Below are 23939 nucleotides of genomic sequence, written 5' to 3'. Positions count from 1 at the left end.
AAAACACCCCCTTTCAATCCGTGACAACACAATGTAAGGCATCCTACTTGTTATCACACGCTTGCATGCATCCATCGATACATTCGCGCATGCATTTTTCCTGTCTTCTGCGTCTTTCGATGAACACTGTTATCCCTCTCAATTGAAACTGGGTTGCGATGGGGCGGTGTGAAGTTCCATCCTTACCACAGTCATCAGGGGGAGCCTGTAGTGTCCATGTTTGATGTTAAATATTCCTTAGATCCATCTCCCGCGGATCCTGCCTCGGCGAGCGTGCCCCTCATCCAAAACCGGAGTAAAGCTTAGTGTGTGTGTTATTTCCCCCCCCACCCCCCGTCTCTCCCTTCCCACATGTAGCTAAACGGCGAGGAAGGGGACGCGGAGAGAGACGATACGCCACCTTACCACAGCCCCCCCACCCCACCCCTCTGTCGGATTGGAAGGTAATGGGTCTTAAAGAAACATTCTCTCGGCATTCTCCGCAACTCTCTGATTTACGCGCGCGCCACGCACTCACGCGCACTCGCGGGCCAGTCACACACCTGATTAATTATACAGTGTGTGTGTATATCAGAGAAGCGCAAACTAACTGACTGACATTTTCCTTGACACTAGCGAATTCTGCCCTATTTTGATCTGCGGTCTGAGCACAAATTCACCAGTCTGAAATAAGGCAATTACATATGATTAACAACAACACATAAATGATTTTATCAATAATAAACTGGTGTTACATCTGAACTGTATAACAAAAGCAAGCGGTGGTATGATACAACCTCAGACCATTAGAAAAAAGTGATATGAGTATGAAATATTCCAATATTGTGCGCTATAAGTATTAAATATGTCCGCATATGCAGTGATTTTGTGGAAGCAGTCTCTAAAAGTCACAAGTATAAATGAATAAATACCGTAGCCTATACCAGAACAGCTCTTGCTCTTGCTTAAAATGCATTCAGGGTTGCATTTAAATGTCTGTAGTGCTGTCTGGAATTCATGGCAATAATATTTATTGACTGCAGGAATATGTTTAAAGTGAATGGCGCTGCATGCAATTTTATTAGAAACTAGCCATATTTAATATTTACACCAAATGAGTTCCCCAACCCATGCATAGTATGCATTCTCACTGTTATTAGCATGCATGCTGATATTGATATCACATTTGTAAACAGATCAGTAGGTCTCTCACTGTGTGTGTATGTCTGCATGTGTGTATATGTGTGTGGCTCAGTAAACATAAGGTGGTGCTGTCTTTAAGAGAGAGAGCCTGGGAAGGGGTGATGTAATGTGTTCTCAGACAATGATGTCATCGACTGAGACATGGCAAGGATTTAAAGTGACAAAGGCTTTTTCAGGAGCTCAGTGTAATTCTGCATCAGGTCTCCTCAGAGAAAAGCACCTAAGCACCACGGGGACCTTCAGTGGGTGGGAAAAGGGGCTGCAATGAGAGCAAAACATAAATATGAGTCTGGCACATATAAAGCTAGAGTCTGTGTCTCGGTGTTGCACACAGCATTTTTATTAATCAGGATATCTGAGATGCAAAAAATAAACACATTTTGTTGCAGGGACAATAAAAGGGTTACCAATCACGAGCAGCCGTCATCTATGAAGCCTGCGCTATGTTGAATGCATATTTTGAGAGGAATGAACATGTTAGCCTCAAATACAGAGCATGTATCAACAGCAGCTATAGAGAAGGTATTTGGTTTTTTTCCATTAACTGCAAGAACAATCCTTTATTTCCATACAGTACATATTTTCTATTATGGTGAAATATTAAGACTTTCCATTGTACTTGCATAAATGTTCATCAGTGGATAATGGAAATTTTTAAATTGACCAAATATAGACATTTTTTATATTATATGTTCCCATTATGTAATTTCTAACTTAAAATTAGGTCCAGACTCCTTCAGTCGGTTGAATTCCTCCGGCATTTTTCATTACAGTCACTCACTTAACTGTGTTCTTGTCCTTCCCGAGTTTGTTCACTTAAGCTCCTTAATCCGTCTCTGTTCTTTCTTCTACAAACTTGTCCTTAATACGGTTACTCTTGCCTTTCCAAAAGAAGCACTCCGAATCACACGTCCGGCTTCATACACTGAGCTGGACAGAGCAGCGGAGTTTTTGTAGCCTTGTTCTTTGACAGTCTCATTTTTCTCCTCACTTAAACTAGCACATTTTTTCAGTTTTTCCGATCTCACTTTGCCATCATTCCCGTCCTCCGACTCTTCTGTTCCACTGCATTCCTCTCTTGTCTGACTTGCACTTCCATCCAGCGTCTGATTCGAATCAGTGTCCTGAACACAAACACTGTCAGTAGTTTCTTTAACTTTCAGCTGGCTTTCTGACCTTGAGTTGTCATCGCATTCATTTGGAGCGATCTCTTCAGAAACAGAAGCAGCTTTTGCTGGATTGGCTGCTTGGCTCTGAAGTTCCACTCTTGAATCTGGGGGTTTGCAATCAGCCGTTAGACTATTTTCATTATTGTCTGATGACACAGGCTGACTGGAGTCCTTGTTCTCTTGGTCAGATGATGTCCCAATATTACTGGTAGCTTCAGCTGACACAGACTCAGTGATCAACAGTGGTTCTTTCTCTTCTTGTCCAGATGATGTTTGGGCACATGAATTCCCATCATTCTTTGTTATGTCTGAATCTGAAATACTGATGTCACATGCAATCTTATAGAAGAGTGAATGGTTCTCTTTCATCTTCTCTAAGCTCTCACTCACTGTTGATGACATTTCATTTGAATCAGTAATGTCGTCAGAGGAAGCTGCTTGGTTGTCTGCTGTCTCCTCATTACACAGTGTTTCTGTGCCAGGGATTTGCAAAGGTATGAATCCTTTCCACTGGTTTGTGGAGAGGAACCACTTGGCTCTCAGATCAGAGGAATTGGAATCACTTTCATTATCATCATCATAATTCTCTTCAACCTTTTTCAGCTCATCATTTTTGAGACCTACGAATCCTTTCCCTCCATCTTTCTGATAAATAGTCATGCATGAGATATGATACGGTGAAGCTGGACGTTTGATCTTATTTTTGGCAACCCCTGGTCTCCTGCTGTGTTGTGTTCTTTTCTCTAACTTGGCCTGATTATTACATTGCTGGTGTTCTTCCTCTTCATCCTGAGATATTGCACTTGAAAGCTGAAGCTCTGCAGAACTTCTTACTTTATCCACACAGCTTCCATAGACAGCATAGCACTCATGGCCTGGAAACACAGTAGAATTAGTCAGTTTGGTGTAGAAGTACTGTTAGCAGTTAGTACTTCTACTACTACAGCAAGCATAACAGGATAAAAGCTGGATGTAGCCACCATGATGTCACCCACTGTTTAGTGGCCTACTGTAAAAAGTCTCAAGTTCAGTATTTTGGTTGTGACCATCTTGACTTTTTGAAACTAGTCTTCCAAGTGACGGGTGGATCCAACTAATTTTGGAAGTAAGGGGTGATTGACAACCGATCACCAGACAACCAAGGCCTAAAGTGTTTCCTGTTTTACCATTTATTTTGCTCTAAATGTGACAATAATTTACAAAATCAACATCATGTTGCTGTAAAACTAGCTATCAAAAGCAAACACTCATTAGGAAAAATGGATTCAAGTCATAAATTAATTGAACAATAGGACCATTTTGTCATAGAGTTCAATGCAATCTGCTATCTTTGTAGCCACAGGAGTCGCCTCCTGCTGGCCATTAGAAAGAATACAAGCTCATGGTGTTTCCAGTTACCTTTCAGACTCATAGTCTAGGTCAGTCTTTTACATACACTCTGTGATTTTTAATAGTTAATAATGGCTAGTGCCCTAAGTAACAATTATTAATTCAACTATAACCTAACATTAGTAAATTTATATGACTCTATATTGTTTTGCTAAATTACCTGCTTTCAATCTTTGTTTTGTAGCTGCATCAGGGGGCACCTGGTGAACCTCCTTCTCCTTTTCCATAGTAGAGAGTTGACTGTGTGTAGTGGCACTCTCTCTGACTGCGCTGATAGACAGACAACGAGCCAATGTGCTGAGATTTTCATTTATATAAAGCATGCTTACAAATGTGTAAAAAAGGAAACAAAAAAAAATCCCACCTTCTTATGACTCTCTCTCTTATTCGCTCCACTCGCCGGAGCTTGGCATCTCGCTGTTCAGGGGTCAGACAGAGGTCACGGTCCATGTTAAAGGTCAAACGGGCAGAAGACTGCTCCACTGCCTGTTCAGGTAGATTTATGTTAAAATGCACCTATTACAATAACTTTAACTAATAGAATAAGTACATCTGTGGCGTTTATAATTTTCTATGCAGTACTGATAAATTTATAGTTATATGTGCATTTTATGTATAATTACTCTCTTATATCAAATAATTATTTACATTTCTGTAAGCTGAGTTATATAAAAGTTTGTTGTTGCTTGTTGTCTTTACTTACCCTGATATTCGAGCTTGCACTTCCGTTTCCTAAACCTGCCTCATCTTGAATTTGATTGCTTGAGGTCTCTGAACCCTCAGTTCTGCTCACTTCTGAATGTAACTCCTTTGTGGAGGTCCTAGATGCCCCTTGATGCTGATCTTTGTGTGTCTTTTTAATGGGCTGATCCTGGTCCATCTCTACTGAAGACTGTTTTTGATCAGGAGTTTCCAACAAGGGCCTCATGGGTGGTTTGCTTAACAGTTTTTTACCCTGCTCAGCCAGTCTCTGCTGCTTCTCAGTTGGGATCTGCTCAGGCAGTGGAGTATCAAGCTCAGCGGGGGGATCCTCAACAGAAACACGCCTGGCCACAAGCGAGGATGGTAGTACAGCTGTAACAACTCGTGTCACCCTTAAAGGAAATGGAGCCTGAGACAATACCAGGAGAGATAAGTAAATGTACACTGGTATACAATATAGTGTAGTAATTTATTAATGAATTACTTAGCAAACCTCTGCTCTTGTCTCTGAACTCTGATGCTGGGTCTGGACACCTGGAGTAGGAACTGGAGGTTTCTTCCTATTAGTCAGCCGCTCCTGATTTCGCTTCATTCTCTCAATCTGCTCTTCTTCACTCATCTTCATCTTCATTTTCTAGAAAAAAAAGGGTCTATTTTAAATATGAGTCGTTTATGAACACTGCAGCTCTGACTTGCATGCATAAAGCCAGAGACCATGACAGTCATTCTAAAAATGATTAAAATAGTTTCATGTTTGCATCGGTTTGTGCAGAAGAGTCTGTGTGTATGAAATTATGATGACTACTTGCATGCTATGCCTGTCTATATATACTATTTATGTTTATATTTGTGCAGGTGAGAAAGGGGGGTTGGGTGGCTGTTTTTGAGCTGATCTACTGCATTGAGACATGAGCCTCTGCCTCCCCCTCTTGTCTAGAACTGGTACTGCAACATGCCCTAATTGCAAGGAAGATGAGCAAATCAAAGAATTGGAATTTGGCTGTGATTGCAATGAGGAAAAATCAGCTTTGACTGCTTCTATATTTGGAGTATTTTGGATCACACTGCATGCCAACACGCAGGGAATTATGAAGAATCAAACCTTGGTTGATTGGTTGGTCGTGTCTGGTGGGATCCACTTTGAACCAGACTGAGATTCTAAATATGAAATGAGAATAGAGAAAGGAGGTAGCAGGATGTGACAGAGAGAATGGGTAGAAAGAAATATAAGGTTGGAAACCCACTGTGGGATAATTTAGCATTTTGCATAAAACACCTACTAGAGCTATTAATAATAGATATGACAGAAAAGATTAATATACACCACAGTATATTAATATCGCTCTGTTTCTGTATTGAGCATATTTGTGCCAACCGGATGCATCTCTTTGTGCTTTCACATTAAGGAGGTCAGGCTGGCTGTTTCCTCTTCTGTGTACAGGGTCAACAGTGTGGCTGTAGACTGCCTGAAACATAAGCATAGAAATATCAAAGACATTATTTTTAAATTTCATTGATTTTTTTTTTTTAAGCATTTAGTATCAAACTTGAATGTCTTTCTTGATTATTTAAAAATTTCCCACCTCATATGGAGACTCTATCCACCCGTGGCCCGTGTTCCCGCTCTGGCTTTCTTGTAACTCCTGGGGTAACGGTGGGCGGACTGGTGGCTCCTCTTCCATGTCCTGCAGGGATCATAGGAATGTGATGAAAACTGTGGAGCCATTATGGAAGACCCAGTTTATCTGTGCCAGACTCATAGAAATGAATTATGCTTTGTGCACATTCTGCTGTTAAAACACACACACACACACACACACACACACACACACACACACACACACACACACACACACACACACACACACACACACACACACATACACAGACACACAAAATCCTGCATTTTTGCTGCCTAATATTTAGTCTGATATGATGAATACGATAAGCGTCATTAACTAAAACTAAATGCTGTAATACCAAAACATAGCAAGTATGCAGATGACAGAAACCTGAATGGACAACAATTCCCTACTTGTTCATAAGCAGAGCACAAATGTCAGGGGTCGCTTTATAAATGAACAATAAACAAGAGTCATACCACTGGAAGACACTCTGTGGGAGAGCCAGGGGATCCAGGATGTGGAGCTGTAGACTGAAACACTGAGGGAGAGACAGAAAAGGTCACAGTGTTGACTGTGCTCATTGTCAGGTTATTGTCAGGTTCCATGTGCAGTATCAAGTTGAGCTGAAAATGGAAATGTACAGTAAGAGTCTGAACGTTACAGTAGGATGTCTAGATGATGCTTACTGTGATGTCTCTGCAGCCCCAGCAGGTAGCGGAAGTGATTCCGATTGGCTTTTAGTCCGTCGAGTATGTCCTCCATCATCCACAGCTCTCTCTGAGCCTGAGATTGCTCCTGATTAGACAGAACATGAACATTATGCATACTGAGATATGAAACAGTTTGAAATCTTCAGCTCCACTCATGAATGAGGGATGCTTTTCAACATGTCATGCACACTTTAAAAAAGCATCTGTGTGGGCCTGTGGCATCTCCACTCTTAATAGGAAAAAGGTATTTGGCTTGTAATTTAAATTTACTTGTGGCATTCCAAAGTTACAGATGTGCTGAAGCTGTGAACGGACAACAGACAGTTCGCTCTCCATCCTCTCATACTGACACCATACTCGCTCCATTTCCTGAATATAAAGAAAATATTTGAGGATTAGATCAATGACCCACAGTGAATGTTTCTGCATTAATGCAGAAATAGTCTTGTAATCAAATCTGAGGGCTTTTTACACACCAGTGATACGTCACACATTCTGGCCCGGATTGTCACCAGCTCTTCTTGTAACAAAGCCTTCTGGGTCAGTGCTTCCTCATGGGCCTGGGGTCCATGGATCTTCCATTCTTCCAGCTGCAGTCTGGAAACTTCCAAAGCACACTGGACACTGTCCTGACGCACATGCAGATGCAAGAAAAAACAAACTGAACCTTGTGGAATTTTCATTATTTGTGCACAAATTACTCATATACATATAATCTGACTGAAGTAGTAACACAGACACAGTTGTGCTTTTCATGGCTTAAATATACAAATGTATTAATTATATTCTTTCATTAGTTGAGTGCAACTATTTAGTTGTATTTAAATATAAGAAATTGACAAAGATAAATACTTTGGTACAAGATGGAATTGGGTGGGACTGAATAAACATAGTTTGCAAACCATCAGTGGATTAGGTTTTAGATCATATGCACAGGCCATGTGTTGTATAAATAGACTTAAATTTGTCGTACTCGCATTGTTAGAATTTCCAACCTTATCCATTTGTAGCTGGGCCAGTTCGACAGACAGAGACTGCAGCAGTTTGTCACATCCACACAACCTCGTTAGCACGGCCTGAGGAGGGAAAAATCAAACTCATGATGTTAAAGAAAAAAGAAAAGGAAGTTATTTCAGTTCACTGTGCTTTGGTGACTGTTAAGAACCACATCCTTAAATTATGAAAACTCACATCTGCATCGCTTTCAAGAGGCCGGAGCATTTCTCTCGGGTCAGGTTTTGGGGCCTGAAAACCATCAAAGTCATTCTTTTGTGTACCAGTATTTTTTTTTTTTTTAAACAATGATTTTAAAACATTTCTCCTTCCTATTCACAGACCTTCAGTGTATAGTTAGACATCTAACCATGTATTTTTAAGATTTCCATTACATTTATATTTTAAAAAATCTTGCTTATGTTAAATTGTATTAACAGTATTATGTGAAGGTTAATGATTAAATGTTAGTGCCTGAATGTTAAAACAGAGCTGTTTTGACAGAACACTGCACAAGCCTTAGCACAATACAACCGTCTACTATTAGCATGATGATGAATCTGAAAGGCACAAATATTCAAATTGTTTAAAATGCATGTAATTTTATATAATTGATCAAACAACAACTTCATGTAATAGTCATTATAGTACATATAGCATAATTTTGGCAGACAAAACAGTTTAAATACATTCATTTTAAACATGATAAAATAACTAAACACAATAATAATAACAAACACATGGTTTATTAGTAACAAAAAACAGATTTAGTGACAATAAAAGACAATGACAGACATATAACAAGTCAGTGACATACACACAACAGCTCGTAGAACAATTGTAGTAATAAATTTATGAAAAGCCTGCATTGTTAAAGCATGTTTTTTTTTTTCTCTTTTTTTTAAAAGAAAGGGGTAGGAAACAGGACACCACAGCGCCATTGACCATATTGTACCACACAAAATGCTGTAAGAACACAGCACAGTTCAGCAGGCTGGGCTGTACCATAGCTGGCGGTAGCACACAAACAGATAAATGGCTGCGGTGATGGTGATGATGATGGTGGTGGTGTTGTGGTGGGTGTGGAGAATGTGAGGCTCTCGATGAGGGGGGTAAAGGGGGCAGCAAGTCTGCATGTGCCCCTGTAGAGTAACTCTGAAGGAAGAGACAGCATGTATATGAAAAGAAAACATAATATCAAATGCTGTCTATTGTATAGAACGAGTAAAAACTGTGCTATTAGTGACTTCAGTAATCTGTTTAGAAAGATTTTACTCAGTAATATTAGACATTACTAATAACAGCTAGATTTTTTTTCAGTACTTACCTTTCCCAAAGGCCTTCGCCCACCTGGTGCATGATGAACAGAACCATATACAGGAGCAGGCTGTAAAGACAGAATAAGACAAGGTGTGACTAACATGAGTTGCCAACACAAAACTGTCCTTTAAAGGGGGATATTCCACTCAAGATGATGCTTTTAAATCCACTGCATGAGCCAGAAAAAAAAATTATACAACTTGGTTACTTTCTTGCCAATCCCACTGTAATAGAGTAGAATAAAGATGAGATGACTTTAGGCATTAGACTTTGTATTTTTTTTTTTTTTTAAGTTCTGACCTTGTTTAGACTTTGCCACCTTTCTGATCCTGGAGTACTGGGAGTGGATTTGAACTCCAGCTTCGGTGAGGCAGGTGCGTAGTAAAGGGTCTGTGGCAACATGACCAGGTCATCATAAGGTCGAATGTCAACCCTTCCCACTGGTGTGTGTGGTCTTGATCCCAGCTGACCTCTGGAGGTCAAAGAACCTGTTCCCATAATATCTGTCTGTGGTGGTGTGTTTTGACCTGGAAGACAACTCTCCTCCTTGTTTGGACCACAAGCTCTTCTTCTGCTTAAATCAGGGCTTGGTGTTCTGTTTGAAGGGCTGTGAATATAGCAGAAAAAACACAACAGAATGCTAAACTAGGGCATTTTTTTCAGATATTTTTTCAGCCTTTAAATAAACCACTTGGATAGGCCATTCACACACACACAGATAACTTGACAACCTGCTGTTTCTTTGATGTATGCTCCGCCTCTCCCTGTGCTCTGAGTGTGACCTCCCCATCCTTCCACCACTGAGCTTACTCGGTTCACTCAGAGTCCTGCTGACGTGCCTGTGTTTCTGGGATAGACCCTCATCATCCGAGGGGGATTTAGGGAGGTCCACGGATTCACTGCTGCCACCTATCTGCGTAAAGTCCTGATAACTTGAGCAACGCCTGAAAGCATCAGAAATGGAACAGAAAAAAAGCTCATTAGATGAAATGCTGAAAAACAACTGCGTATAAAAGATTGTGTCTGTTTTGAATACCTGTTCATAGAGCTGTCTGGTTCCATTGCAGCAGACTGACTGAGGGCTCGAACCCAACCCAACATGTCCTCCTGAGTGTCGGCGCTGAAGAAGTAAGATCGCATTCCCTGATGCACTACCTAGTTTGACAGACATTGGACACAAATGGTTATTCATTTAAATCATTTTGTGCTAATCTATATTGATTTAAATATATTATGTAACAGTGCATGTGCATAATTGAACAACGGCTTGTTGATGATACCTTAAAGGTGAACTTTCTGTTCTTGCATTCCCTTGGTGTGCAGAACAGGATTTTGTAGCTTGGCAGTGGGATGCTGCCCAGAACAGATTCTTCTCTGCTGTCTAAGAGAGGAAGGATGCAACGTGAACATAAGAAGGGATGCGTTAAACACTAAAGAGTTTCATCTGTTGATTTCCTACCTTTATAGTAAAAGAGACAGTAGTTAGAAAGGACAAACCATCTTCTTTTCCAAAGCTTCAAACCAGAGCTATCCTGCAGAAGGAAGATCTATTAGGGTATGCTCTTTAGCTAACTCAGTCATATAATCTTCTGCATGCAAAAGTAAAATTGTTGTTTTTTTAAGTAGACCATGAAACCAAAGGTTGCAGAAGTACTTTTTTGTAGAGCCATCCTCTGATGACCACAGAGCAGTTGGGGTCTCTCTTGGCAGACTGACACCTTTTCCCAAATGTCTGCACCTTTCCATCACTTTCCTGTTACCAAACCAGGAAAAATAAATACATTTGTATGCACACATGTACTTATGCATTATTAGTGTCACACTAAATCATCCATGTGTACAATGACAAGAGCCTTGTAACTTGAAAACAAACCTTTATGACAGGAAAATAGGAAATTGTGGCCACGCTGGATGCTTGGCTTACTCTGTCGTGGTCATCCATTCTGTAGGGTAACAAATAAATCTGTTCAGACCACAGTACAAAAAAATGAGAATGAGAGTCAGGGGAAAATAGTGAGGCATAGTAACAAAACCACATAAAGTGCACAACCTCCTGAATACCAAGGCAATCTAAACATATGAATCACAGCCGGTGCTGAGCAACAATTCCCTATAACATAGCTCTGCAATGAGCTGCTTGAAGCTGGTGTGGCCAAGATGTAATCCCTTACCAATACAATCTGAACCAGTGTCTCCCTGTGGAGAAGCAGTCAGTCACTCCAATAAACAGCAGCTCTGTAAGCTCCGACAACACATATGCCACATTCCTATATAGTTGAGATTTTTCTCTGGTCAACTGTTCATTCTCTCAAGGACTTGGTGCGGTTCCCACCATACTTCCAGCAAAACTCTCCTACAATTCTATTCTGAGCCATAACAGGCCGGTGCGCATCCCCACCATGCAAACTGACAGGTGACAGCTGCGTCGCTGTGGTAGCAGGGAGGGGCTGGGACTGTGTGAAAACCAATCTGGCAGCAGGGACGGGCTGGTATGAGACACTATCTGGTCCAAACTGCATGACCGCAGTGTGGATTGCTGAGAATAGAAAACCAAAATAAAAGATCGTGGTGGTGGGAAAGTAAATGTATTTCCTGTATGTATAATAATAACAATAACAACAATAATAATAATAATAATAATAATAATAATAATAATAATAATAATAATAATAATAATAATGTTCTTTTGTTGTTGTTGCTAGTAATAAAATAAATTAAATTTACTTTACAAATTAATCAAGTGTTTTTATGTTGATATATGACAGTTTTGAACAATCTGTATTTATTTGCAGGTCAGAGTGTTTCATGTCCATCTTAAGGACTCAAGTCCTATATCACTATATCAAAAATCCCTTATGTATTCCAGTAATTTATATTAAACTACTTTCTTATTGCTGTTATTTATTCATTTATTTATTTATTTTTACTATTGATGCATATACTCATTTATTCTTTTAAGTACCATGACAAAATTCTTATTTAAATTTCTTTCTCTCTATTTTAATGACCTATTTCTGACCCTTGTGTAACAGCCATACCGATGAACTTGAAGATAAAAAAAGATTTTAAGAAATCACGAGGAACATCTCACGCTGAGCCGCCACAAACACTTGTGGATGAACCAGATGTTTGATATGGTTCGGCATCCGCAATCTCTGTCAGTATCAACCACAGTACCCTACGAGTGAGGCATGGGGTAAATGAGAGAACTCAGTCAAGTCTTTGTTAGAGACTAACAACTTCACAGCCACTGGGGGGTTATGTGGGTGTTGTGAAATATTTAGAAAATCTCCCTTTTTAATCACTGAGGGTCACTAGCTCAGAGAGGAGAAGACTTAAAATGCTAAAGAGGGATGGTGGGGAGGACAAACGGTGGGTCTGTGTGCGACACAGAGTGGGCTTTGTGATGCCTAAGGACTCTGAAGCATCATGTGAAGTTGGACACAGACCATGTTGAATATATTGCCCTGGAAAATAATCCTCTCCCTCTCTCTATCAACAAAAACATTTGCATATCTCCCACATTCTCATACTTTTTAAAGTCAACAAAAGCTATCCAAATACATTTGACCTTGATAAGCGAAGTAGTGACGTAGGACACTGTCTCGACCGCCAACTTGGCCGCCTTAACATGAGGACGTGGGATTGTTGTTTGCTGCTCATTTCAAGGTGATAAAATAAAGTTGAACCTTAGAAGACTACAACCATCAGAGTTTAGCGTAGCTTTAAAAAACGTCCCCCTAATTGTTTCAGCCACAGATAATACATATCAGATACAAAATTGCTTCACAATATTTTTAATCTTTGACAACTTTTGCTTTCAGTTTGTTACATTAAAAGAGATAAAATGACTACCAAAGATTAAATAAAGATCAATGATTTAGAAAGTATTTTTCTGAAACTGTGGTGTTTGACAGTTCAACTACCCAGAATTACATGAGACATAAATATTAACAAAGGTGACATATTGCTGTATATACCTGACTAATCGCGCCTGCCTGCTGGCTGCTTCAAACTCCATCACTTGGCACGCTTCCTCACAGCATCTCTTCAGGCTTGGCAGCCTTCTTCCTGGCTACCGTGAGCTCCTGTTGCCCAAACAGTCACAACGCTCTTGTGTTACACTCCGCTGCTCTCTGCGTACGTGTGAATCTCCCTCTCTGTTGTTGACTGTTTCACTCTGGTCTGACTTGTAGCAGCAGTGCCTGCTCGGTGCTCTACCTACGCTGGCTGACAGCACTCAGTCTGTTTTTCTGTCCACTAACAGTGCACTCTCTGTGAGCCCCTTCTTTCTTCCTCCCCCTCTTCTTCTTTACTGTCCCTCCCTCCTGCCCTGCCCTTGACAGCCTCTCTGTCTTTTGCTGAGTGTGGGTTTGTGACTGAAGAATTCACCCAAAAAAAGAAAGAAAGAAAGAAAAAACAGCTGTTCTCTCATGCTCTCATGCTTCTGCTTTGCCCTTTGCATTATTTAAATTCTCAGTGTAGCTTTATGACAATCAGAGATTTTAGATGCCAGTCTTGAATCCCCCCCATAAAGGCCAAAGCATTGAGTATGAGGGGTGCAGTGAGATTTATTTTGATTTACTTTCCAAACCTTCTGCGAGTAGGAAACCAGTTTGACAGATTATTAAAGCACTTTATATCCATTAAAGTTTAAAAACAATAATAATAATAAAAAGAAATCTTGCAAAGCACAGACATAAAACCTCTAGCAGTGTAAAATATAACATATCCCATTATTTTGTAATTAGTCTGTCTAGACTTGAATGGCTCCCACAATTGGGCAAAAAACATTTTCCCAGATGGTCAGATCTTATATAATTTTTCTGCCACACTGAGTCAGCTTCTTGTAGAGCTCTTCAAATGTTTAAGATAGAACATGAAGTGCTTCCAGTGTTCTCAATTTCCATATAATACAGAAAAAAAATAATTGTGCTCAATTAATACAGCTGTAAGAAGAAGGATGTACAATGCTTTAAGGTGAAGGGACTGAAAGTAATTAAAGATATGACTATTATATATAGATTTTTTAAAAGGCTTAACAGAAAGAAAGGCACTCAAAGGGAAAGTGTTGATACTCAGCACAGTGTACACATGCCTCAGGTCAGGTCTCTGGTATTATTGTAGCACAAGAGTAAGATATCAAAAGCATTTTAAGTGGTACTGTATGATAAGAACAAGGGAGACAAGAGAAAAGTCAAGTCTAAAAGGGAGCAGCCTGAAGCTTGGTTGGCAGTATGTTAATCTAAGAGTGCAGTCTGCTGAGAAACTCTCTTTTCTGAGTTGGAATTATTGTTGGTCAGAATCCTGCAACCTGGACACAAATGCTCAAGCTATTTCTCAACACTCAATAATAATCATGCTGTCTTATAATTAGCAACTCACGTTCAGGCCATTTGGTTTTATCCAGGAAGGTCATGACCCGGGATGCTCAGGATTTCCCGTTCTCACAAGGGATAAATCAGTCTGCCACCAGCAATTATTGACCACTCCCTTTCAGCATACCAAGCAGTCAGCCACAGTGACAGACAGCTGCATGGCTACTAATAGTCTTCTGTTACACACTGAACAACCTGTGGGGCCCTCTCATAGGATTATGGGAAATGTAGTTTCTTTTAGCCACAGAGAAAAATGTCTGTCCACCTTAACCTGAAAGGTATAGTCAAAGGTCAAACGTAAATCATGCCATCATCATACAGTATCATTCAACTGCAGTAGTCAGCTTGTTAAACCACAGCAAGCTGTCTGATCACAGGTGTACTTGTATAGTTACTGTAAATAAGTACTGTGTGAAAACAGCAGTTTATCTGTTAAGCAGCAACTGCATGGCTGCTCCTGTGTCACACTAGACAACCCCACATATTAGAAGCAAGAGCAGTAGATTTAAAGGCTCATGTGCAAAGTGGTTCATTTGTATCGTGGACACAATTTTGGAAGCTCAAATTAGCGGCACATAGCATATGATGTATGTTACGCTAAAAATTAAAGGACAGGTTTGTTATTGGTATTTGTTACTGTGTTTGTGTAATGCCTGTTGACTGATTCAGCTCACAATAACTAATTATTTATTTGATATTAAACAGTTGGCACTCCAGAGTAATCCTGTCCTGTTTTATGTAAATCTCACAGACTCATTATCAGACTAGTTACAATAAGGCTTAAATTAGCTTTGAATAATTTCCTACTCAGGAAACAGTTTGTTCAGGATAGTAATTTGTTGTTCATTGCAGTTATTCTGATGTGATCTAATAGTTAAAACAGTCAAAATTCATAGTCTGCACTATGTAACATGTGATATTTCACTTAAGCAACATTCATGATTCATTAACTAGAAAACAAAATCATGCACTAACACTTAAATTTTTTTATTATGTTCCATATGCAACATATAGAGTAAGAAAAATACATTTTTGTGCATATGGTTTGATATGTGTAGAACGGTTTGTTGTGCACTGGCAGGAGCAATCCAGCAGGTGAGGCTGTTTAATAATTTTGTAAATAGCATTCTGCTTCTGGTGAGGGTTTGTAACAACTGACACCAGTTATTAGGGAGTGTATAAGTATGTAAAAGAATGCATTAAAAAGCTTTATATTAATAGTTAATGGTACTATCGAATCTGATCTTCCCCCGAACAACTAACCCTTACATACTATTCATATTTTATGCCTTCACACCATGAACTGGGTTCATTTTGATTTGGGCTAAGAATTCCCTCATAATAAGTTTATCTATCGGGTTTTCAACTACAAAGCTATTTAGAATGTATGTATAGCCTATTGCACATTATTAAATGGATAATAATCCTTTATTAATGTTTCAGAAAGCAAGGACGGTGCAGTTTTTTTAGGTTGTACAATACTTGGTTTTAGAGAAAGAATACTTCTACTATCACACAGTATCATAAAATGCCCTGTTTTATCTAAGAAATGAAAACCTAACAGTCATAATGATTTCAATATGTTTTATTGAAAGCAAGAACATACTAAACTGCCAGGATTTACTATATAACTATGTATAACCATAACAACACTGTCCTTATAACTACCACAAAACCATCTATAATTATCAATACTAATTCATCATTAATTAACAATTCAAACACAAAACTAGTCTTTGCATTCAAAACAGTGACAGGAACCTTGTGTGTGTTTCCCACATTCACTGAAATGGCAGCTCAGTTGCCGTTATACTATCATGACCCTCCAACTCCCCCCAGAAATTCTGTACTGCCCTATTTCAGATCTCATGTCTGTGCCAAGGCACCCTCTGACCTCTGCATGACTTCTGTTCCTTTTATGTGCCATATATGATCAGCCAATATACTTTTTTTTACTATTTCACAATTTTGAGATTCTCCTGTGACCCTTCAAAGACCGGCAGGTGGCTGTCTCTGCGAGCAAATGTGGGAACACATAAAGATTCTCTTCACAGTGTCAAGGTCCCTCTTGAACTCTGTCATCATTGACCCATAAAAAATAGACACAGACATAATGCCTACAGTTTGACAGTTTCAAGATTCCAAAACCGCCATTTTCCTTGACATTACCCACTCTGGTGGTTCTCAAATCCATCTGAACATTTCTACTCATATAACCTCTGTGTACCTCTGTGGGCATGTAATTGTAATTGTAATTTTCTTGTACAAAGACTGAGTGAGCAAAGATGAGAAAAACAGCTAAAATGTAGGCCATGTCCAAGGTCATGACGCAGGTCATTATCATGCTGGTGCCTACATGATGGTGTGAACTGAATGTCCCCACAACTAACAGAACAAGATTGTATGCACACGCGAGTATAAATGAGGTGTTATTTTTCCTTTTCAGCGTTTGTGTGAAGACTGTTCGTGCTGTATTGATCCCTTTGCAAAGGTTTCTTTCAATAAATCTCAGAAATTGAGTTTGGCTTCGGAGCTCAATTTATTTTTTCCACAGCAGATCACACTTGGCGCTAACAAGACAGGAACACAGTATGACACAACAAAGAACACAGGTAAGCTGTGGCTATAAATACATGAGGTAGTGAGGGAAGTGGAAACAGGAAGGAAACTAAACACAGCTGAACACAATTAAGGTAAAGGAATTAAAACTAGAGACAATGCATTGGATACAAAGTAAAATAGGAAATAAACAGAAACACTGAACATGAGTGACCTTAGCATGGGACGGAGAGAGGGACATACTGAGGGATCAAATAAATTCTAATAAAAATAGAAGCTAGAACTAAGAACTAAAGATTCTACATACTAAGGAAATACATGAAGAACAAAGTAATAAGTGAACTGAAAATACTAGCTATAATACTATAATATTCCTGGAGGAGCTGGACTAGCTGTGCAACCTGAACAAGCTATGAGTTCCAGCTCATGGTACCAGCAGTGAGGAGCACTAGCAAAAAAACAAAAGCAGAGCAAAATCATTCAGAAGGAGAGCGCAACAGGCCAACAGGCCGTTGCGCTCTCCTTACCCTTATCCTTGGAGATTGTCTTGTTGTTGCCTCCCCAGTGCAACCGTTGCCCTTTCATTTTCACAAAAGTAGTTGAAATGGATTCATAGTGGTTTATGCTTTCTAACTAGATGGCTTAATTCCCTAAAGTTACACTGTGTTACACTGCGATGATTGAGTATCCCCTTAATTTAATTCCCCTTTTTTAGCAGTGTTTAGAAACAATGCAGAAATATGTGGCATTTCTTTGTCAGGAAGATTCATACAAAGGTCTATAATTTGAATTAATATTCAGAGGAGAAAGAGCAAAAATACTTTTTGAAAAACAGTTACAAACGCTTATGTAAAAGCACAAATACTAATTGCAACCAGACAGTTTCCCGTATTACATACTCTACACTGTAGAGTATTATGACAGTGTGGAGTATAACTATCCATGAGGAATTTTTTTAAGGTATTACCCATTTCAGCAGAACCTGTTTAGATCCAATATTACATGAAATAAAATATGACATGAATACATACACACATGGACAGATATGGAGAGAAAGAACAACTTGTAACTGATGATCCTACCAGTCCATGAAGTCCATGTCAGACTGCAGATAGTGTGAACGTGGGCTATTAGTTACATGGCAACAAATCTTTTGGGACCAATAATGCTTCACTACATGTAAATGAGTGCTGGGTGCGATTGCTGGGGTGGTGTTGGCCCATGAAGGAATAATACTGTGGGAGCACATTGAAACAAATGGAATTTAGAACCGGTTACTGTCCACTACTAAATGCTGTACACAAAAAAAGTTGAAAAAGTGTTTGAAAGGAGAATGTTTAAGAAAGTTGGCTCTTACCATATAATGCTACTAATGAAAAAATATATTTCAAAAGTTATTCCAAGTACACTATAAATGAAATTCAAATACATTCCAAAATTTTAAAGCCTAACTTGAAGTTTTATTTTCTGTCTGTTTTGTTCACAACGCATGTTCACACAGCAGCAGGCATTGCTGGGCAACCCTCCCTTCACCACCCTGCATCTTCCTTATGTCATGCTATATGTGTCACTTGCTGTACAGCATATATCACTTTGCTCATGATACCAGCACAGAGTTTCCACTAACTCTCATACCTAGCATATGATCACACATACACATTCAAAACACGTAGTGAGGTGACACCGTGGGTGTGACTACTTTTGGATCATGGTCTCCAGTTTCATTTTCTTTGGTCCATGATGGATGTTTGTACCTGTCGTATCGGTTTAACTGTACTGGTTGTAAATTGTAACTTGTATTCGTTACAGGGACCATGCTGAAATAGCCTAAATAAATTAAATCAAGATAAATTTAGTTGCCATTTAACCACTTTAAGCCAGATGTGCAGTTTTTGTTTATGATTAAGATTTATTGTATTTGTATTTTTGTCATTAAAGGATGAAAGCAACACCCTACACATTAGCAAATGTATAAAGTATAGAAAGTATTGATTTTATTTCTGATTACTTAATTTTGACCCAGTTTTGAGGTCTTTTGAAGAGTGGGGTTTCTACTGTCTGTATGCCCTCTGTTGTCTCACTCGGACATAACTATCACTGTATGTACAGTATGCAGAAGCAATGACAACAGTTAAAGTGTGTGAAATACCAGTATGTCTTGAATGTAGTTGTTTACTGGGTCTTTTCTTAGCACTTGTTAACCTTATTCTACCACCGCATCCCAAGGACCCAAAGAATACACTACTATAAAAAGCTGGCATAGAAACATGTTGACTTATTTCTTCTGAAACACTGTTTGTTACATAATTAATATCTGATTTGAAAATATTCTTATCTCAAGCATTGATCATCTTGAGGTGTTATTTAGCTTTCGATAATTTTAGGTAAAATAAAATAAATGCTTTTGTTTTGTGTGATGACACTAATCCTGATCATTTGGACCCCAATATTAAATATTTACAGTATAATGATTTTTTTTAAACAAGTAATAATTAAAAAAAAAAAAAAAAAAGCAATACATACAACAGATATACCACTGGGGTCTGTGGGCGCCCTGTGGGCAGGATAATTGTTAAATGAGTGCCACTTTTAGTTCCTGTAAAGCTGATGTTTTAGTTTGGAAAACAGTAGGAGGTGAAGACAACCTGTCAACATGCATGTGCAGCATAGATTTTGATAAATGTGTATATGTCTTAGACAACTTTTTTCTTTTTTGCATATTTTCCTTGTCTCCATAATATTAGTCAACTTTCACATTAGCAAACAAGGAAAATGTGTCTTTCTCTGAACTTTATTTTTCATTTACATTTTTGCATATTTAACATTTTACAGTACATAGACTCATGCCAAACTAGTTATATATTCTTAGCAAACAATAACAATGGAGGAATACAAGTACATATACATATATATTAGTATAAACCTTGAGTGGTCCTGTGGTTTCAGAAAAGTCCGACAGAGTGGACAGTATTCAATATTTACTGATTGCGCTTTGTTCCCTTTATTGAATTGTACAAAAATTTGCTGCATGATTGCCTCAGAGATATGGTAGATAAGGATTATATTTGTGGTACTGTTTTCATTAAATATAAGTTCTGATGATGTGGACGGCCCTATTGTGTGAAGTTATTTTGTGTTTAAAACAGCCTTATTGGTTGTTTTATTGCAGTAGGATGACAACTACTTCACTCCTCTCCCAGCCAGAGTTCAGCTCCACTCAGTTTTAGATATGATTATATGCTGTCTATATGCTGACACTTTATTCCTCCTTCTTTTTGATAATGCAGTTAGAGTGTGTTCCCACCCAGAAAGCTGGCATCATTTTCTCCTTAAAGGAGCTTTTAAACTGCTTCAAAAGTTTAACCTCCTTTTTTCCGTTGCATTCCTCTCCCTCAATCACTTCTTCCACAGCATAAAAATTAAGGACACCAGCAGGCTGGTCAAGATATACGCCTATCGTGGAGCTCTTGGGAATCTCCACAATCTCTGTACTGTGGCCTTTGTGCCAGGCATAATAGCTGGAACCACTCCAGCCAAGACCCCAGGACTCCTCATTTTCTCCCAGGCCACAGGGCCCATCCATGTTCCTCCTTCCTGCTCCTTCGTATGCGACTCCAATCACAACCCATCCTGAATATTCCACCTCCCAGTAGCCTCGGCTTCCCAGGACACCTTCTTTGCAAAGAACCTTTGGCACACAGGTGAGAATGTCAGTAATAATAACACACCAAGCTAATCTATTGCATAACTGAAGAGAATTTCAAGCAGCTTCTCTTTCTCCTTTTGGAAACACAACACCAGTAGGTTCAGGTCTTAAATAAACCTTGGGTACATACTGTTACAAGCACATCTAATTTTGCACCATTGTAAACAATGTAAATGAGAAGAAAATACATTTATACTAAATGCCATTTCAGGCTTAATACATCCTCATTACTGTACCTGTGGAGCATACTCATATCGCTCTGGTCTGTCCAAGACAGGACAAGTGATATTATCAGTCATACGGGCCACTTTAGCTCCACCTTCTGTAATCCACAGCATTTTATTGGCTGTTTTGTCATCCAGGGATAAATTAATCCAATCTGGGAAAGGAAAAAAAAAAACGCCAGTAACAAACATGTTTGAACCAAATTATAAAAAAAGGCATAAAACAGATGTTCTTACATTTGACAAGATCAGCTCTGCATTTGGGTTCAGGAATATTTGGCTCATAGGCTGGGGTCCTCTCTGTGGTGTAAAATAACAGTCAAATATATCAGGAGATACTGAATAGGTTAGAAGAGTCATAAGTGAACCTTTGGTAAGGTGCCAGTCTTACCTGTGGGTGCTTTTACAGCTTTGACCTTTTTTCCTGAAAAAAAAAAATCTATATCAACATCAACATTCTTAACTGGTATAAATATACATGCAGGAGTAGGTGACAGGTGTGTCTGAAATGGTGATGAAGTGAACCGCAGCAAAACTGTGTATACTTAGAAAACCATCTGCCTTTGTCGGATCATCACATCAGAGACTGCATGCTTTCTGGAGTCAGTGGATGATTCATGCCAGGCAGTTGGAATTACCCAGACACCTCAGATGCTGTTTGGGGGTGGCTTCAGTCACACTACAGCGCAGCGTGAAGCTCAGAGCAGATTATCAAATGTGAAGAGTGAAATGATCTGCCTGCACAAATCAGATAAGTTGAGGGATCTGGATCCTATTCTAGCTTATTGCTGGGAGATTCTAGGAAAGCCGTCCAAGTGTCAAATCACACCTAGCTGTATTAAAGTCAGAGTTAATGTGAAGATAATGAATTGCAACACGTGCAACTTAGGGATCCCTAAAATTAATAATGCAGACAGCTGTCTTTAGCAAAATGGCTTCCCTTTTAAGTACTAACTGATTAATTGTTGCATAATAGGCTTAGCACTAAAGCCAGTATTGCAACTAATACTTTGCTATCATGCATAAGCATGCAGTCTACAGTTTTTTTGGTAAAGACAGGAGACACTTAATCCTCGCAGCATTAAGCTGTCAACCTTGAAAAACCCAAGTAATGTGATGTATTTATATCAGCATATATCATCTCTATATATATCACTTTAATTCACACAAATATCAAAATATTCATCTAAAAAACTGTGCTACACACATTGAGCTATTTTGTGCAAATGTTCTTGTTACAAATAATACTCAAACATGATATGGAGTATTTTTTATGTACTTTTATGATACAGAGTACGTCTGCCATGTCTAAATGGTCGGATATTTATATATCTGTTGACTTAAATGAACATTAGGCCATGTTTGGATATCACAAATTGTAATGCAGGAAGACGAAGAAATATTTCATCGCCTTACCCATGAAAAACTACTTCCTATTTTTTTTAACTAACAATAAACTAAGTCTATTAAAAAAAATTTTTTTCAGCATGTTGTGTAACTGTTCATGCACTGTATTTCTTTTTCTTTTTTTTGCATTTTTAATACTGTTCAGTAGAGGCTAAAATAATACCATTTTCAAAACTGGTATTATAATATACATACAATATAATAAATAAATGCAGATGTTCAGCACTTGCAAACCCTTGTTCCCAGGGAATAATACCATTATTATTACCCCTCAATGACAAGCATGAAATTGCTGTAAATCATTATACATTTTAATAAAAAAACGATTTACTCAGGATCCACTGTGAGGATGAAAAAAGTCTCACTGCTGAAGATGCAGTGTGGTTCACATCAGTCAGCACATTTAATGCATATCAGCTGTGTTAGACACACCAGTATATGCTGCAGTATAATTTAAAGGCTTGATTTGAATAGAAAAAGTTCCTGATGTTGTCTGAGTTGTTAAAAAATTATATAAAATTAAAGGAACATTTTTTAAAAATTACAATTTTTTTTAAAGCCACTGCTTCTAAATTGCATAGAATTAGGAAAATAAATATCACCTTTTTCTGGCTTCCGGGTGTCAGAAATGATTCTTTTTGTAGTAGGCATCTTATATTTGCAGTTGGACTTGCAGCTTGCAGTTGGACTAAAGAGGCTTTCTGTGTGTCTGTCTCGACCTGGTGTTGCTGATCTTTCCCAAGATGAAGAGTCTCCGATGGCTGGACTATGTGGCAGCTTAATGCAGCGCTTATATACCTTTGGTGCAGGACAGAGATGAAGGAATCACGGTTGGTGGTGACATAAGAGATAAAAGTTACCAATAGAAAAGAAGGGGAGGCAGGATGTTTGTAATCAGAGCTGTGTATGTATGTTTTTTTCCTTTTAAAGGACAGAAGAATTCTTCAGTGTCTCTGTTACGAAGTAAACCCCACCCTTTTCTCTGCACATCACCTCCAATGATCTCTCCACATTGCCCAGTGACAGCACTGATGTACTGATGGTGGCTGGATGGGGTGGCTAGGCTATGCAAACACACACACACACACACACACACACACACACACACACACACACACACACACACACACACACACACACACACACACACACACACACACACACACACTAAGTAAACATCTAAAAATATTAATATAACTTCAAGTGCAACCTTTAGAAGTTTACGTGTAATTTTTTTTTTTTTGAAGAAAAATCAGTTAAAAGCTATATATCATCTATAGCACTGTACTCATGTGCATACATGCAAAATTGAGTTCATTAAGTTTTTGTCCTGGAAAATACATTTAATGTGTCCTGGTGTGACCCAAATACTGACTCAGAGTTGCTTGAGTGGAGATTCCTTGGTTCATCATACCAGGCTCAGCTGTGCTCATGCCCTACATCACTTCCACATAAACTATTCACCAGAATAAATTTCTAAATGTGAACAGGCTGGGTTAAAAAAAAAAAAGCATGCCGCTGATTGTAAACCTTTCTTGTGATCAGCTCTCTGCTGTCCACCGCAGGCTGGATAGC

At 38.8% G+C, this 23939-nt stretch overlaps 2 protein-coding genes across 3 annotated transcripts; both read right to left on the bottom strand.

Moving 5' to 3' along the window:
- Positions 1-1500: 1500 nt before the first annotated feature.
- plekha4 (pleckstrin homology domain containing A4) lies at positions 1501-13316 on the bottom strand. 2 transcript variants are annotated; one of them, XM_030755114.1, is made up of 24 exons: positions 13071-13316; positions 10964-11033; positions 10745-10843; positions 10550-10622; positions 10371-10471; positions 10127-10245; positions 9822-10034; positions 9391-9697; positions 9098-9157; positions 8776-8925; positions 7969-8022; positions 7773-7853; positions 7254-7406; positions 7048-7146; positions 6754-6862; positions 6544-6605; positions 6026-6127; positions 5818-5908; positions 5545-5600; positions 4936-5076; positions 4444-4851; positions 4105-4226; positions 3901-4010; positions 1501-3226 (listed from the first exon to the last, which is right to left on the bottom strand). In XM_030755114.1, exons 1-24 carry the CDS (start codon positions 13109-13111, stop codon positions 2031-2033), a joined length of 4017 nt encoding a protein of 1338 aa, XP_030610974.1. In that variant the 5' UTR covers positions 13112-13316; the 3' UTR covers positions 1501-2030. The 2 variants fall into 2 exon arrangements, with proteins under 2 accessions (XP_030610974.1, XP_030610975.1); XM_030755115.1 differs by having other exon boundaries at positions 3092-3226; positions 3901-4005.
- A 6495-nt stretch (positions 13317-19811) lies between these two features.
- Positions 19812-23115, bottom strand: LOC115798777 (stonustoxin subunit beta-like). The gene is made up of 5 exons (XM_030755734.1): positions 22967-23115; positions 21349-21381; positions 21195-21257; positions 20970-21112; positions 19812-20715 (listed from the first exon to the last, which is right to left on the bottom strand). The coding sequence occupies exons 1-5, from the start codon at positions 23013-23015 to the stop codon at positions 20287-20289; spliced, it is 717 nt and encodes a 238-aa protein (XP_030611594.1). The 5' UTR covers positions 23016-23115; the 3' UTR covers positions 19812-20286.
- Between the last annotated feature and the right edge of the window lie 824 nt (positions 23116-23939).

Source organism: Archocentrus centrarchus, chromosome 19 (assembly GCF_007364275.1).
Source record: "Archocentrus centrarchus isolate MPI-CPG fArcCen1 chromosome 19, fArcCen1, whole genome shotgun sequence".
NCBI classification, from domain to species: domain Eukaryota; kingdom Metazoa; phylum Chordata; class Actinopteri; order Cichliformes; family Cichlidae; genus Archocentrus; species Archocentrus centrarchus.
The sequence above is the reverse complement of the archived record's forward strand: the minus strand, read 5'-3'. Positions and strand labels throughout refer to the sequence as shown.

What these genes read in the sequence shown, in the direction of transcription:
- plekha4 (XM_030755114.1), bottom strand. Translation starts at nt 13,111, where the DNA reads ATGGAGTTTGAAGCAGCCAGCAGGCAGGCGCGATTAGTCAG. An exon ending in GAATGTGTGACGTATCACTG is followed by an intron (nt 7,147 to 7,253) that starts GTGTGTAAAAAG and finishes CTTTATATTCAG; the next exon opens with GAAATGGAGCGAGTATGGTG. An exon ending in GGGGCTGCAGAGACATCACA is followed by an intron (nt 6,606 to 6,753) that starts GTAAGCATCATC and finishes TCTCTCCCTCAG; the next exon opens with TGTTTCAGTCTACAGCTCCA.
- LOC115798777 (XM_030755734.1), bottom strand. Translation starts at nt 23,015, where the DNA reads ATGCCTACTACAAAAAGAATCATTTCTGACACCCGGAAGCCAGAAAAA. An exon ending in CACCCGGAAGCCAGAAAAAG is followed by an intron (nt 21,382 to 22,966) that starts GTGATATTTATT and finishes TTTTTTTTTCAG; the next exon opens with GAAAAAAGGTCAAAGCTGTA. An exon ending in AGCTGTAAAAGCACCCACAG is followed by an intron (nt 21,258 to 21,348) that starts GTAAGACTGGCA and finishes TTTACACCACAG; the next exon opens with AGAGGACCCCAGCCTATGAG.